The sequence below is a fragment of the Linepithema humile genome, chromosome 4 (genome assembly GCF_040581485.1).
Source record: "Linepithema humile isolate Giens D197 chromosome 4, Lhum_UNIL_v1.0, whole genome shotgun sequence".
Lineage (NCBI taxonomy): Eukaryota > Metazoa > Arthropoda > Insecta > Hymenoptera > Formicidae > Linepithema > Linepithema humile.
The window spans coordinates 11,812,907-11,827,805 of NC_090131.1; the positions used below are offsets into that span (position 1 = coordinate 11,812,907).

General features: G+C 29.6%; 2 protein-coding genes across 2 annotated transcripts; both read left to right on the top strand.

The window, feature by feature from the left end:
* The first annotated feature begins 1,482 nt into the window (after positions 1–1,482).
* LOC136999356 (uncharacterized) lies at positions 1,483–10,694 on the top strand. Its single transcript, XM_067353115.1, has 7 exons — positions 1,483–3,513; positions 6,100–6,298; positions 6,390–6,626; positions 7,194–7,232; positions 7,330–7,565; positions 7,661–7,812; positions 8,262–10,694. Exons 2-6 carry the CDS (start codon positions 6,100–6,102, stop codon positions 7,781–7,783), a joined length of 834 nt encoding a protein of 277 aa, XP_067209216.1. The 5' UTR covers positions 1,483–3,513; the 3' UTR covers positions 7,784–7,812; positions 8,262–10,694.
* A 3,329-nt stretch (positions 10,695–14,023) lies between these two features.
* LOC136999522 (uncharacterized) lies at positions 14,024–14,613 on the top strand. Its single transcript, XM_067353862.1, has 2 exons — positions 14,024–14,052; positions 14,160–14,613. The coding sequence occupies exons 1-2, from the start codon at positions 14,024–14,026 to the stop codon at positions 14,611–14,613; spliced, it is 483 nt and encodes a 160-aa protein (XP_067209963.1).
* The last annotated feature ends 286 nt before the right edge of the window (positions 14,614–14,899 follow it).

Genomic DNA, 14,899 nt, shown 5'->3' on the forward strand with positions numbered 1-14,899 from the left:
GTTTTATAAAAAAATGTTTCAGATAAAAATTATAGAGTTCAAAAAGATTTATTAATTGATCTTATCAGTTTCACCTTCGATGAAGGCGTTTTCGGTAATTTGAAGGTCATCTTCATTTTTTAAAATGGTATTACCCTAATTTTTATTTTAATACATCGATTCCTCGCTATATTTGTTGTAAAATTTTATAAGAATAGGATGGCAAAAAATTGAACAGCTTACGAGATATTTAACACTTTAATTTGACATAATATTACATAAATTATGAAACATCTCATTAAATATTCATTTTTCAATAATCTTACCTTAACATTTTTATGCACTAATTAATGAGAAGAATCAATTGGTGTGAAAAAAACATGGTAAATAATAATATTTTAGTTATATATTTTTTCTTAAAAACAACTATATGTTTTTTTAACACCAATTCATTTCTGTCATTATTTTGTACATTAAAGTGTTAAAGTAAGATAATTGAAAAATTAATATTTAACGAAATCTTTCATAGTTTATGTAACATAATGTAAAATAAAAGTGTAAAATATCTCGTAAACTGTACAATTTTTTGCCATCCTACTGTTATAAAATTTTACGGTGAATATAGCAAAGAATCGATTTCAACAAAAAAATTAGAATGGTACCGTTTAAAAAAATAAAGATGATCTTCAAATCTCCGAAGTGCTTCCTCCCAAGGTAAAACTGATAAAATTAGTAAATACATCTTTTGAAACCCTATAATTTTAATGTAAAATATTTTTGTATTAAACATTTTCCAAGATATTCTGGGCTTCCCACCTATTTTATACACCTTGTATACATACAAGATGATTCAAGTGGGACGGATCACAGCTCTTTTCTAAGGCAAGATAGAAAGAAATAAGAAAGGAAAATCTTTCATTTGTAGTATGATGTTCAATAAAATGTTTTTTAAAAAGTGCGCTCGTGCAGTTGCAGTTGCATTTATTTCTTAAAAGGCATCGAATGCAGCAATTGCAGTTAGACTATGTAAATAAATGAAAAGTAAGTGAATAATTACTTATTAATTTAATATTATTTCAATATAATAATATAATAATATTTCATAAAACATTCAATATAAATAAAATATAATAATACTATAAAAAAAATTAAAGAAGATAAAAAAGAATAAATTGAATACAAATGATGTAATTTTTTTTTTCTCTATAATAACTTTCTATCTGGACTTAGAAAAAAAGCTAACTTGTTTGAAGTACTACAATAAATCTGTACAATAATAAAAGATAAAAGAAAATAAAATAATAAAGTGTAATAATAAATAAAAATAATAAATAAATAAATAAAGTAATAATAATAAAAAAAAAAATTATAATTAATTATAATTAATTTATTTCTTTTTATATTGCTTTTTTATTATATTGCATTTTTATTTATTTTTTACAGATTTTTTTTAGTAATTGAGACAAGTTAGCTTTTTTTGTACGTTAAAGAAGTGTAGAAAGTTATAATGAAGGAAAAAAAATTACATTATTTGTATTCAATTTATTCCTTTTTACCTTCTTTAATTTTTTTATAGTATTATTATATTTTATTTATATTGAATGTTTTATGAAAAATAATTATATTATCATATTGAAATAATATTAAATTAATAAGTAATTATTCACTTACTTTTCATTTATTTACATAGTCTAACTGCAATTGCTGCATTCGATGCCTTTTAAGAAATAAATGCAATTGCAACTGCACGAGCGCACTTTTTTAAGAAAATATTATTGAACATGGTAAAAATATTTTTGAATCATACTCAAAATAAAAGATTTTTCTCTTATTTCTTTCTATATTACTTTAGAAAAAAGCTGTACAAGAAATAAATTAATTATAATTAATAAAAATTATTTATTTATAGTGGATTTCGGAATCGTCGCGGTTGTTAGTGAAAAGAATTTATTTCATATTCAAATTATTAGTCTATACCCAGTCAACACAGAACATCCTCTGAATATGCATAGGATATCCGTAAAATTAAAAGTACGTCTATTGAATCTCGTGTATATACATAGGATGTCCAGAAACATATATACGTGAATTAAATGTCCACAGTACATCTTATGTACAAACAAATATGGATATATATAACAGCTCCAAAAACTAACATATGTAGGATATACAAAAACGGATATACTCATATTGGACATCCATAGTACATCCATTATACATACCCATTTGATACGCATTTGATGTGCAATACTTCCAGAAACGTATATACATAGGACATACTAAATCGAATATACAAATAGTCAACATCCGTAATATGTTTCATGTACGTACACATATGGATATACGTAAAAGATCAAAAAACGCATATACGTAGGACAGCGCTCGGAATTAGTTGCACATTTCGGGCCAATTCCCGAGACGACGCCTCCTGTTCCCCCACTACCGCTCGGCCGCTGGCGGCCGAGCCGCCGATAGCTCTGGCGCAGGAGCGTTTTATATAAGAAATAGGCTGGGTTGTTGAGGCACCTCTCAGAAAATAGTAATATTTTCTTTGCTACATAAATAATGTTTATTTTCATTAATAATTAAATATATATATATTATGTATTAATAAAAATAAACATTATTTATGTAGTGAAGAAAATGTTACGATTTCCCGAAAGATGCCTAAACAATCCAGCCTATTTCTAATATAAAACGCTCCTGAGCCAGAGCTATCGGCGGCTCGGCCGCCAGCGGCCGAGCGGTAGTGGTGGAACAGGAGGCGTTGTCTCGGAAATCGGCCCGAAATGTGCAACTAATTCCGAGCGCTGACGTAGGATATACAAAGACGGATATACCCATATTGGACATCCATAGTACATCCGGTATACATACGCATTTCATATGTGCAGTACATCCAGAAACGTATATACATAGGACATATTAAATCGGATATACAAATAGTCAACATCCGTAATATGTTTCATGTATGTACGTACACATATGGATATACGTAAAAGATCCAAAAACGCATATACGTAGTACATACGCAATGGATATTCGTAGTAACTAAAAAAAATACAAAGATTATTGATATTTATTAATATAAGCAAAAAGATGTTTATTATTTTTTATTTTAAAGTGACAAAAATCTTGCGTTTATAAAATTTGATTTTAAGCCAAATGTGTGTATATATATATATTGAAAATAAGCAAAATAAATGTCTATTAATTATGCACTTTTTATTAATAATAAAAAGTAAATGTAAAATGTAAAAGTAAATGTGATAATGCGGCAAGTTATGTGTTTTAACACTGGTACATAAATATAGTTTTTTTAATTTTGGCGCCATATAAATCGCCAATCAATTGTGCATAGTGTAATTCTCTACTAGGCGTGGCATGCTGTACGGCACACTTTGGATAACATATGAAAAACGGTTTGTGCAATATTTTATTGTGTCTTGTGTGCATTGTGCATTGTGTGAAAACTTTTCTTGGACGAAATAAACTCATAGAGTAGTAGCAGGCAATAACACACTTAAATTAAAGGTAAATCCTATTATATAATACATCCTATATTATTTCATTAACTTTTCATTGCGGTATAGGTTAAGAATCGTTACAACGTATTTTTTCTTCATGTTAATTAATTTCTTAATTTCAAAATATATATGAATTGTTTCACATTTTAGGTATTTTAGGTAATAACTATTTCATTACAATCGGATCGATAAACTTTATGGCACTTTTTATCCATTCATTTTAAGTTTTGTGTCTTGTTGAATGAAAATCAAAATGCCTAACAAAAAAAGTCAAAGAGAAAAATTGTGTCGTAAAATTAACGAAAGACTCAATCTGTCATTAGCAATGATTAGTGAAACTAATCAATTAACAGATCATGAAACAATCTCAGATCAGAAATGTGAAAAAATACAGAAAAATAATAATAATGAAATTATGATTGAAAATAATGATAACAATGATTTTCAAAGTGACAACAATGATTTTCAAAATAACAATAACATTTTATTAAATAGTAAAGATAATAATTTGAAATTGATTATTCTTCTCTTGCAATTAAAGATTTACAAGAACATAATAACACTAGTATTTCACTTCCATTATTTACAAAGCCTAAGGAATCTCTTACTACAAAATTAGGAAAATGGTCCATTGATAGAAATATTAGCCTAACTGCATTTAAAGAATTATTAAATATACTTCGTGAAGAATCATCTTTGACTAATATCTTACCAGCTGATCCACGTACAATTTTAAAAACACCTCGCAAATCTAATTTTTTAAACAATTCATTTCATTATTTTGGTATACGCAACTCATTAAATTCTTTAACTTTAAAACATAATATAATTGTTGATGAAAACACAGAATTTTGTCTCGCAATTAATATTGATGGATTGCCTTTAACAAAAAGCACATCAAGTTCTTTTTGGCCAATTTTGGGTACAGTAAAATCAATTAAAAATTTGAAAAATCAAGTATTTATAATAGCTTTACATTATGGAAGTGAAAAACCTAAAACTAGTGAATTTTTAAAAAATTTTGTAGAAGAATGTATAGAACTATCAAATGGAATAATGATACAATCTGTGTTATGTAAATTCAAAATTTCAATGTTAATTTGTGATACCCCAGCTAAGTCTCATATTTTATCTGTTAAGAGCCATTCAGGTTATTTTTCATGTACACAGTGTACTGAAGAAGGCGACATGGTTAACAATGTTTTATGCTTTGATAAAATTGAAAATTATGAAAAAAGAACAGATCATTCATTTAGAAATACTCTTCAAGTCGAACATCATACAGGAGAAACACTTTGGCTTCAAATTCCCAATTTTAATATGATTGACAATGTACCTTTAGACTATATGCATATTCTTCTATTAGGTGCAACAAAAAGGTTGTTATGCTGTAAGCGTTATGGATGGATATTTGGCAAGCCTCCTCATAAATTACGTGCTTCAAGTATTAATAAAATTAGCAACAATCTTCAGCTGTTAAAGAAATATATTCCTTGTGAATTTGCAAGAAAAACTCGGCCAATAAATGAATGTAAAAGATTTAAAGCAACCGAGTTTAGACTTTTTTTATTATACACAGGTCCAATAGTTTTGAAGAAAATAATACCATTGAAAGAGTATAATAATTTTCTTATGCTAAGTTTAGCAAGCTCGATATTGATAAGTAAACACTATGTAAAATTTGAGAATTATATTTCTTATGCCGAAGATCTAATGAAACATTTTATTAAGAATTCTATTACAATTTATGGACCTGATTTCATTTCACACAACATACATAGTTTATTGCATTTAAGTGATTGTGTGCGCCTGTTTGGTTCACTTGATGAATTTAGTGCCTTTCCATTCGAAAATTACATGCAGAAGATAAAAAAGAATATTCGTAGGCATTCGCAGCAGTTGCAACAAGTTGTGTGTAGAGTTAGCGAGGAAAATAATTTTTTGCAACCAATACAATCTACAAATGATAATTCCGTAACATTATTGCGGGAACATTTTAATGGTCCATTGATAAATAATTGCACTTCTCCGCAGTACAGGAAGCTTAAAACGATTAATTATTGCTTAAATGTTTTAAAAGTAGCTGATCGATTTGTTGAATTGGATGATACAACTATAGTTGAAATACAAAATTTTGCTTCATATCAAAATGAAATATTCTTAATAGGAATCAAATATATTGCACATAAAGATTTCTATTCAAAGCCATGTTTTTCTTCATTATTTGATATTAAAGTAATTATAAAATATAATACTGAATTGAAAATGTGGAGAATGGACAAGATCAGAAGAAAATTATTAGTTTTACCATATAATGATAAATATGTTGCATTTCCTCTACTTCATTTATAATTACCTTTAATAATTTCATAAAAATATTAAAATAAATAAAAATAAAAATAATGAAAAAATTTTGAAAATATATGGTTAGTTATGATATTTATTCTATTCTTTTATTGATCTTGATTTCTTTGCTAAATCATAGGTTTTCTCAATTGGCATATTTCTATTTGTATACAAGTGATTCGAGAAATTTAATAATAATTGCATTTATAAGTTTAAGGAATTGCTATTGATTAATATGTACATATAGATGACTTGGCTTGTCGTTCGATTCAAAGAGGAAGATACTGTTGAGGCAGTACCGAAAACATGGTTTCTGTCAAAAGAATCTGCATGCTATTGGCCATCAAAAAGTTACGATAATGCAGCTATTAAAGCATTAATAAAAAAGAAGCATAATCCTGGCTCGACATGGATAAAATATGAAGCAATTGTTTTAGGCACATATGGTAAATATTATTTATATTATGTTAAATTTTTATAAAATTGTATTATGTAAAATTTGTATTAAAAAAAATAATTAACTTTTAATTTGTTTAGATGATTTAAAAATTGCTAAAAAAAAGGCAATCAAAGCCCAAAGTACAGATGACCTTTCATCACATACGGAGATCTTAACAAAAAAAAAGAATAAAATGCATAAACGGAGACAAGACAGGAAGAAACACAATTCCTCAGATACTGATAAATCCAATGAGTCTCACCGTGATATGTCTGATGAAGATAGTAACACGTACCCATCATTTTCACATTTTGGCAACACACATGTTGAACGCGGTAAAATAATTAAATTTTTCTAGCGCGGTAAAATAATTAAATTTTTCAAAATTTGTTTAATTTTTAAAAAGTAATTTTTTTTATATTTAATATACATACAGTAATCGCTCTCCAACGGAAAGTCAAGATAAAAATATCACTAATGGTAAGAGTTTTTGAAATTTCAATTTTTATATCAAAATGCACGTTTGCATTGTTAATTAGATCAATATGTTAAAGAAAATTAAGTCCAAAGCCGCGTATGGATATAAATTTGAATATAGATTTGAAAAATTAATTATCAGTTCAGATAACATTAATGTTTTATATTCTAAAAGTATATAAATTTATTCCACTGTAAGACTGACAGCACATGAACGGATTCAACACGGAGCAGAAAAAATCATCATTACATTTATTCTTATGGTAGGTAGCCCGCAATCCCCCCTGGTGTGCTACCTTAAAAATACATATCTTAAAACTTTTTCGGCGTTGAATTCATTCATGTACTACTGACCTTAATATATCAACCAATTATATTAAATAATCATTATTAATTAAATGGATTATATTTCTTGTTATTTTAAGATAACTTCAAAACTACAGACAACGCTGACATAAATGCTGGTAAATAATTATTTTTATTTATTATTATTGATTTTGTAATTTTTGAATATTCCTTTATGTATAATATTTTAATACGACTCAACTTTTAAATTTTCAGAATTCAAAAGACAATTTTTTAAAGATATTCATCTTATTCATCTAAAATTAAATGACCTTATGAGGAGCATTGATATGCTTATAAAAAAAACCCGATGTATTGATGAACCAGAACTAAATGATGACACTAATATGGCTGTTAAGACTCTAATACAATCGTTTCCAGTCATTACAGAGCAGCAACTATTGTCAATGGAAGAATGGCTATCAAATGCAACTGATAACATACATGCATTGGTGTGTATTGAATTATCCTATATATTTTTGAAAATTTTATATTACATGATGAAAACTATTTTCTAATAAATTACTTTTCGAATTTTATATTTTAGAGTGCGTTTAATTGGAGGCACGGATCTTTCCCATCTAATCAAGGGCGTTATGTCGAGAGTAATTTCGAACGAAGTTGGGATGCTATATTCTTGGGAGGGAGCTCGGCAAAAAAAACCTTTTAAATCGTTAAAGTTTGTCCAAGTTATCATTGGTAAAATATATTATTTTATATACTCTACATCGAAACAATTTTAATCACATATACATTTTTCAGCAAAGCCTAATGTAACTGTGTTGCGTAACTAAATGATGCTCAATGCAATAACCAAATAAAAATTTTAATTTAAACTTTGTAATATAACTTTGTCGCTTTCACTTGATCTACTATTTCTGATTTAATACGTTTCCTATTTATGGATCAGTCTGACATATTTTTAATATTGCGTTACTGTATTAATGCGTAATATCATTTAACGTGCGACGAAGAAATCATAACAACCAGTCGCTTCGAAGTCTCAAGTTGTAATCCTGTTATACATGTATTATATGATGTTTCGCATTAAAGTTCGTAGGTCTGTCCATACCGGTTACGTTCCACAGTTACGTGATAAAGCTGAACTCAAGTACGCACATAACTTTATATTTACTATATGATTTTAGGTGTTGTTCGACTGAACTCCAAGACAAAATCTGCAACAGAATCGGACATTATAGAAGTGATAAGAAATTGGTTAGTTAGAAGTAAAGAACGCAGCAACAAATTTCAGTCGAAACAAAAATTGAAAGAAAACACTGTGCGTAAAACAGGTTCGGTTTGTGAAACAGATTCTACTTCTGAAACAGTCATGTCTGAAAAAGGGCCAGAATCTTAACGATTAAGATATAATTTTATGTCATTATTATTATTTGTTTTACATTTATTAAAATTAAAAGTACAGTTAGGTTTAAGATTTCAAATGAAAATAATTTAATTGTTTTGGTACTGCATTAATATTTTTTAAAATTGATTTGCACTTTTTTGACTGCACCTTTGTCAGTATTCTTTTTTTTTTATTTAAGTATAGTAATTTTTATTTTAAAGCTTTAAAACTTATTGTTTAATACTATTTTGCTACAATGTTAATTTTATTTTCGTTTTTATATGATTTCTTTAGTTTATTTTCATTACATAGTCTTACAATACACGTACAGAAAATTTATGCATTAAAAATGTAATGTTATGTATAACAACACACATAATATATATAATATATATAAATATATATACTTATTAAAATAAAAAATATATATTCAAAATTACAAAGTTTAAAAATACGCATTGTATTTTTTCAAACCTTTTATTCCCAGCATTCAACACAAAAAAATCCCCTGAATGTACACAAGATATACGGAAACGAATTAGTATATTTAAATATACGTAGATATACACTGACTATATAGCACATGCATGTGATGTACAATATATATTTTTCTATATACGAAAATGTATGTCCACGGTGGATGCGCAATGAATGTACCTAGTACATATATATAACGTACAATATATGTTCTTTAAATGTACATAGGATGTGCTAAAAGTGCGATAATATGGATATACGAAATTGTATGTTTCGTGTATGTACATTGGATATACAAATGGATATATAATGGATCCACCTGAGATGTACGGCGCATTGCTTTTGAACATCTACAACGATCTGCAATGGATATCTTTCAGAAGTATTATGATGTACACAGGATATCCAGAATCCGTTTCCGTATATCCTGTGTACATTCAGGGAATCTTTTTGTGCTGACTGGGTATACAGACAATGTAATGTACATCGATCTCATATTTTGATTCTCTGTTGTGAGAGCTATGTACTTAATTTTTTTATACTGTAAATATCTGAATTGTAAGATCAATGTATACTATAGTGTCTCTATAGATTAATAATTTCAATATGAAATAAATAAATCCTTTCGCACTAACAACCGCTACTATTCTTCAACCCATGATTTTATATTACTTTCTATTTATTTCTGTTTATAAATTCATAAAAAAATAGAAATATTAAGACAAAATCTGTAGTTTTAAATTTTGTCACTGTTCTTAAAATACCATGTAGTAGCAATTCTCAATTATATATAGAACACACAAAATATAGAAGAAAAAATTAAAGCACAGAAAATAGCACCTCGTGCCGCAAGCATACTTAATACATTTTAATAATTAATAATTAAAATAGAAATAAGAAATATGAATTTCTAAACAGAAATAAATAGAAAGAATAATATCATCAAATGAGATATTCCTCAACTGATGAAAAATAGTTACTAACCTTTTTCGCCATCCTTTTTTCAATGACATTCGCGAACGAAAAAGAGACAATATTTGCATGGAATTTTTTCTTCCCATCTTCTTTCTTCTTTCCTTCTTCTTTTCCTATCTTTTTTCTTTTAACACTTTCACTCGCACTATATACTGATATTACGCGGTATCAATAACAATAACAGTATTCCCGCTAAATTTACTGTCAGCTGTAGTGCTCAGTAATGGACGTAACTCTGTGCGACTCCTGGTTATGCGAATAAAGTATAAGTCATAATCTGTATAAAGTTTTGTTACAATATTTTTTATTATTTTAAAGTAAGTAATGTTAAGTAATTCTATACGAATAAATTTTTCAAAATATTAGTGGTAACAAAATTTCATAGAAAACTAGAGATAAAAATAAAAGCATTTTCTATTTTTATATTTAGTTCATACTTTTATTGCTACAATGTGCAAAATAATATAAAAGTATAAAAAATATTCATATTTTCTTACAGCGCATTTCAGAAATGCATATACTGCTATCATATGCTTTTATTAAGAGGATGCTGAAGTGACGGGCGAACTCCGACGCGAAAGCGCCATCATTTCGATGGTACTAAAAATGAAATGACATTATCGGCGCAGCCTACGGACCTATGCCGCGTAGGTCCGTGTGTACGCATTTGTTTGTAGTGGTGACTCACTACACTGACGTGTGGTCTGTGTACGTGTGTCATCGGAAGTTTGTAAACAAACGATGCTTGCGCTTGTTTCCTCGACTGAAATTTCGTTGCAAGGCTGCAATATAATGTCCGAGAAAACATAAGCGTATACAAGGTGTCAAATAAATACAAACTAAATATGACAAAATAATAAATGAAAAATATACATATAATACTATATATATCACTGAAGAAAAATGTCATATACTTTTCTTATTTTTATCCTTATGTAGTAAATACTAAATAACTAATTAATCAATTAATTAATATATACATATACACATATATTCAATAAATAGTTATCTTTACTTTGTATTTTATATGATAATGACTGAAATAATGGAAGTATATATAATTTCAGTTATATAAAATACAAAATAAAGATAACTATATTCAATATGTATATGTATGTATTCAATAATTAATTAACTTATTTATTTATTTTGTATTAATTACATAAGAATAAATTTAGGAAAAGCATATAACATATTTTTCCAATTAGATATATAGTATTATACATACATTTTTCAAATAAAATATTTTTATCATATCTAACTTATATCTATTAGACACCTTGTATAAGTCTATTTTGTCTCGTATGTACATCATTCAGCCATACGCTAGAATTTTAATTGCGAGAAAAAAGGTTAAATGACCTTATAAATTATCTGATAAAATATAAACAGACCACACGTGCAGTAAATTGCTAACTAAAATAAATACGTATTTCTTCAAATCTGTCAGCTGACGTTAGATCGCCTATGACAATATTTCTTAAAATCTGCCAGTTCACGAATAAATCGTCTTTGGCTCTCTTTTTTCTAAACGGTCAGCTGACGTTAGATCGCCTCTGACAATATTTATTAAAAATTGTTAGCTGACGTTAGATCATTTCTGACAATATTTCTTACAATTTGCCAGTCCACGAATAAATCGCCTTTAGCTCTCTTTTTTCTAAACTGTCAGCTGACGTTAGATCGCCTCTGGCTATATTTATTAAAAATTGTCAGCTCACGATAGATCGCCTATGACAATATTTCTTAAAATCTGCCAGTTCACGAATAAATCGTCTTTGGCTCTCTTTTTTCTAAACGGTCAGCTGACGTTAAATCGCCTCTGACAATATTTATTAAAAATTGTTAGCTGACGTTAGATCATTTCTGACAATATTTCTTACAATTTGCCAGTCCACGAATAAATCGCCTTTAGTTCTCTTTTTTCTAAACTGTTAGCTGACGTTAGATCGCCTCTGGCTATATTTATTAAAAATTGTCAGCTCACGATAGATCGCCTCTGACAATATTTCTTACAATTTGCTAGTTCACGAATAAATCACCTTTAGCTTTTTTTCTTCTAAACTGTCAGCTGACGTTAGATCGCCTCTGACTATATTTATTAAAAATTGTTAGTTGACGTTAGATCGCCTCTGGCTTGTCTTATTCTATATTGCCAGTCTACAAGAAAGCCGCCTCTGGCTTGAAGACAAGAATAAGAATTTTCTAATGCCAGTCCACGAGAAAACCGCCTCTGGCTTGAAGACAAGAATAAGAATTTTCTAATGCCAGTCCACGAGAAAACCGCCTCTGGCTTGTCTTATTCTATATTGCCAGTCCACGAGGAAATCGCCTCTGGCTTGAAGACAAGAATAAGAATTTTCTAATACCAGTCCACGAGAAAACCGCCTCTGGCTTGAAGACAAGAATAAGAATCTTCTAATGCCAGTCCACGAGAAAACCGCCTCTGGCTTGAAGACAAGAATAAGAATTTTCTAATGCCAGTCCACGAGAAAACTGCTTCTGGCTTGTCTTATTCTTTATTGTAAGATACTTTTATTACGTCATATGCTCTATGTATATATATAATGTATATTATATGCTCCATATTATCTATATTCATATCAAAATATCTTTCTAAGAAATTGACATCATTTTGTATACTTTTTTTACAATAAATGTATGATATATGCCATATTTTTTATTTCTAAAGCATGAAATATAAAGATATTTTTATTTTTTTGTGTCTATTATTTGTAAAATAATCTTGATAAAAGAAACAACATTAATTTTGCGACTTGCAATAATCTGTTTTATTATATGCTTTTTTTAAATACTTACAATTAGCCTTATTTTATGTGATTAACTTGGTATTTAAAATACGTATCAAAATCGAAAATGTATTTGTATTACAGTAGAAACGAAACATTCTTGTCTTACAACAGAGAGAAATGGCAAAATATAATATTGTCTAAAGTACAGTCTAATAAAAACTGTTAAAATTGAACATTTTATAAAACCACTGTGATTCATGAAAAATCAGAACTATTATTTAAAAAATATAAACATATTTCGACTGTGTGTTTTAAACTGCACCACACATTCAAAATTCACAGAATAAAATTATTTCTGCAAAGTTGTGTATAATGTCAGTGGAAAAGTGATTTATTTGTTATTACATATACATGATATTTTATCATTCCTCTCTGGTGTAAGACTACAATGTTTTTTTTCTACTGAACTAGAAATTAATTTTACATTTTGATGTGTATTTTAGATACCAAGGTAAACGCATAAAATAAGGCTAATTGTAAGTATTTAAAAGAAGTATATATTGAAACAGATTATTGCAAGTCACAAAATTAATGTTTTTTTTATCCAAATTTTTTTACAAGTGATACATACAAGAAACTAAAAATACCTTTATATTTCATGCTTTATAAATAAGTTATATGACATATACATTTATTATAAAAATATATACAATATACAAAATAATATTAACTTTTTACATAGATACTTTGATGTGAATATACATAATATGGAGCACATAATATATATAATATAAACACATGAAGCACATGAATAAAAGTATTTTACAGAAATTAGAATATGAATGTATGTAACTAAATAATATAAATATTTGCAAAAATGTTGCAAAATTTATGTATAATATATACACTTTTTTATCCTTCAGAGTGCCTTCAACCCATTTTTTTCAGCCGGGTTTTGTAGCACATAACACAAACACACACACACACGCACAACTAACACACATAACTAACCTAAAAGAATCTGTATATGACAGATAACACTGAGAACTGTATAGCGCCTCTATCCCAAAATCGCGGAACTAATCTATAGCTCTTTTTTACCATTTTCTTCTATATTGCACGCATGCTTTGCATAAATCTGGAAAAGTATGGCATTTTGAAAATAAGTCTCTAAGCTCTATTTTTTGGTTTTCCATTATTGTTTCATACGCCCTTCTTCGGCACACTCTTGTTTTGCAGATTGAAGAGTATAATTTTGATATAAAAGATATAATTCTTTGAGGTGACATTGTCGATAAATTTTCAAAAATTTTTTTTATTTTTTGGTTTAAATTTCACTATCCACCGAAAGATTAGCATGTGCACTTTACTTACACCAAAGGATTTGTAATTCTATCAAAGCAATAAAAAATGCCATACTTTCCAGAAAATTAGAAGTTCGGTCGGTAACAATATGACTTCAGCATCCTCTTAATTGGCTCCACGGTGGGCAGATGGACCACCCAGGCCATCCAACCTTGTCTCCCGGAATGGGCGGACAGGAGGGGACACGGAATTGGGTTCCATCTTACGCAGGTACTCACCGGGCACGGATGCTTCGGTGATTACCTGTGTAGGATAGGAAGAAAGTATACGACCGAGTGCCACCACTATGCGGCCGGTCGGGACTCGGCGCAGCACACTCTCACAGAGTGTGAAGCGTGGGAGGAAGAGCGTCGGGTTCTGACCGCAGTGGTCGGCGAGGACCTCTCCCTACCGGCATTGGTGAGAGCAATACTGGAGGGAGAGGACAAATGGAGAGCCGCCTCCAAATTCTGCGACAGAGTAATGTCGCAGAAGGAGGAGGCGGAAAGAGTGAGGAAAGAGGAAGCGGTGGGAGGGGGAGACGATGCTCCTTCTCCTCAGCCACCGCCATCTCAACCCCCCCACCCCCAAAGGGGCAGGTGATAAATGGGGCCTCCCCGGGCGGTGATGTTCACCAAGCCCCGGGGGGGGGGGGGGGACCCCGTGGGAGGGCCCGAACAAGGCCCTCCCAACTCGGACAGGCCGGAAGGTGGAATTCTAGGAATTCTATGGCTTCTCCACCTTTCGGCGGGGGGTCAGCCAGGAGCGGGGGCTCCTGACTGACCTCAACCCCCCAACAAACACGGAAAGGCGGGGAAAGGTCGCGGTAGTCCGGCCTTTCCCGATAAAGATGGGAAACATGAAAGGAGGATAATTAAATCCCCCCTTT

What these genes read in the sequence shown, in the direction of transcription:
- LOC136999356 (XM_067353115.1), top strand. Translation starts at nt 6,100, where the DNA reads ATGACTTGGCTTGTCGTTCGATTCAAAGAGGAAGATACTGTTGAGGCA. An exon ending in CAACACACATGTTGAACGCG is followed by an intron (nt 6,627 to 7,193) that starts GTAAAATAATTA and finishes TGTTATTTTAAG; the next exon opens with ATAACTTCAAAACTACAGAC. An exon ending in CTGATAACATACATGCATTG is followed by an intron (nt 7,566 to 7,660) that starts GTGTGTATTGAA and finishes TTTATATTTTAG; the next exon opens with AGTGCGTTTAATTGGAGGCA.
- LOC136999522 (XM_067353862.1), top strand. Translation starts at nt 14,024, where the DNA reads ATGTGCACTTTACTTACACCAAAGGATTT. An exon ending in TTACTTACACCAAAGGATTT is followed by an intron (nt 14,053 to 14,159) that starts GTAATTCTATCA and finishes CACGGTGGGCAG; the next exon opens with ATGGACCACCCAGGCCATCC.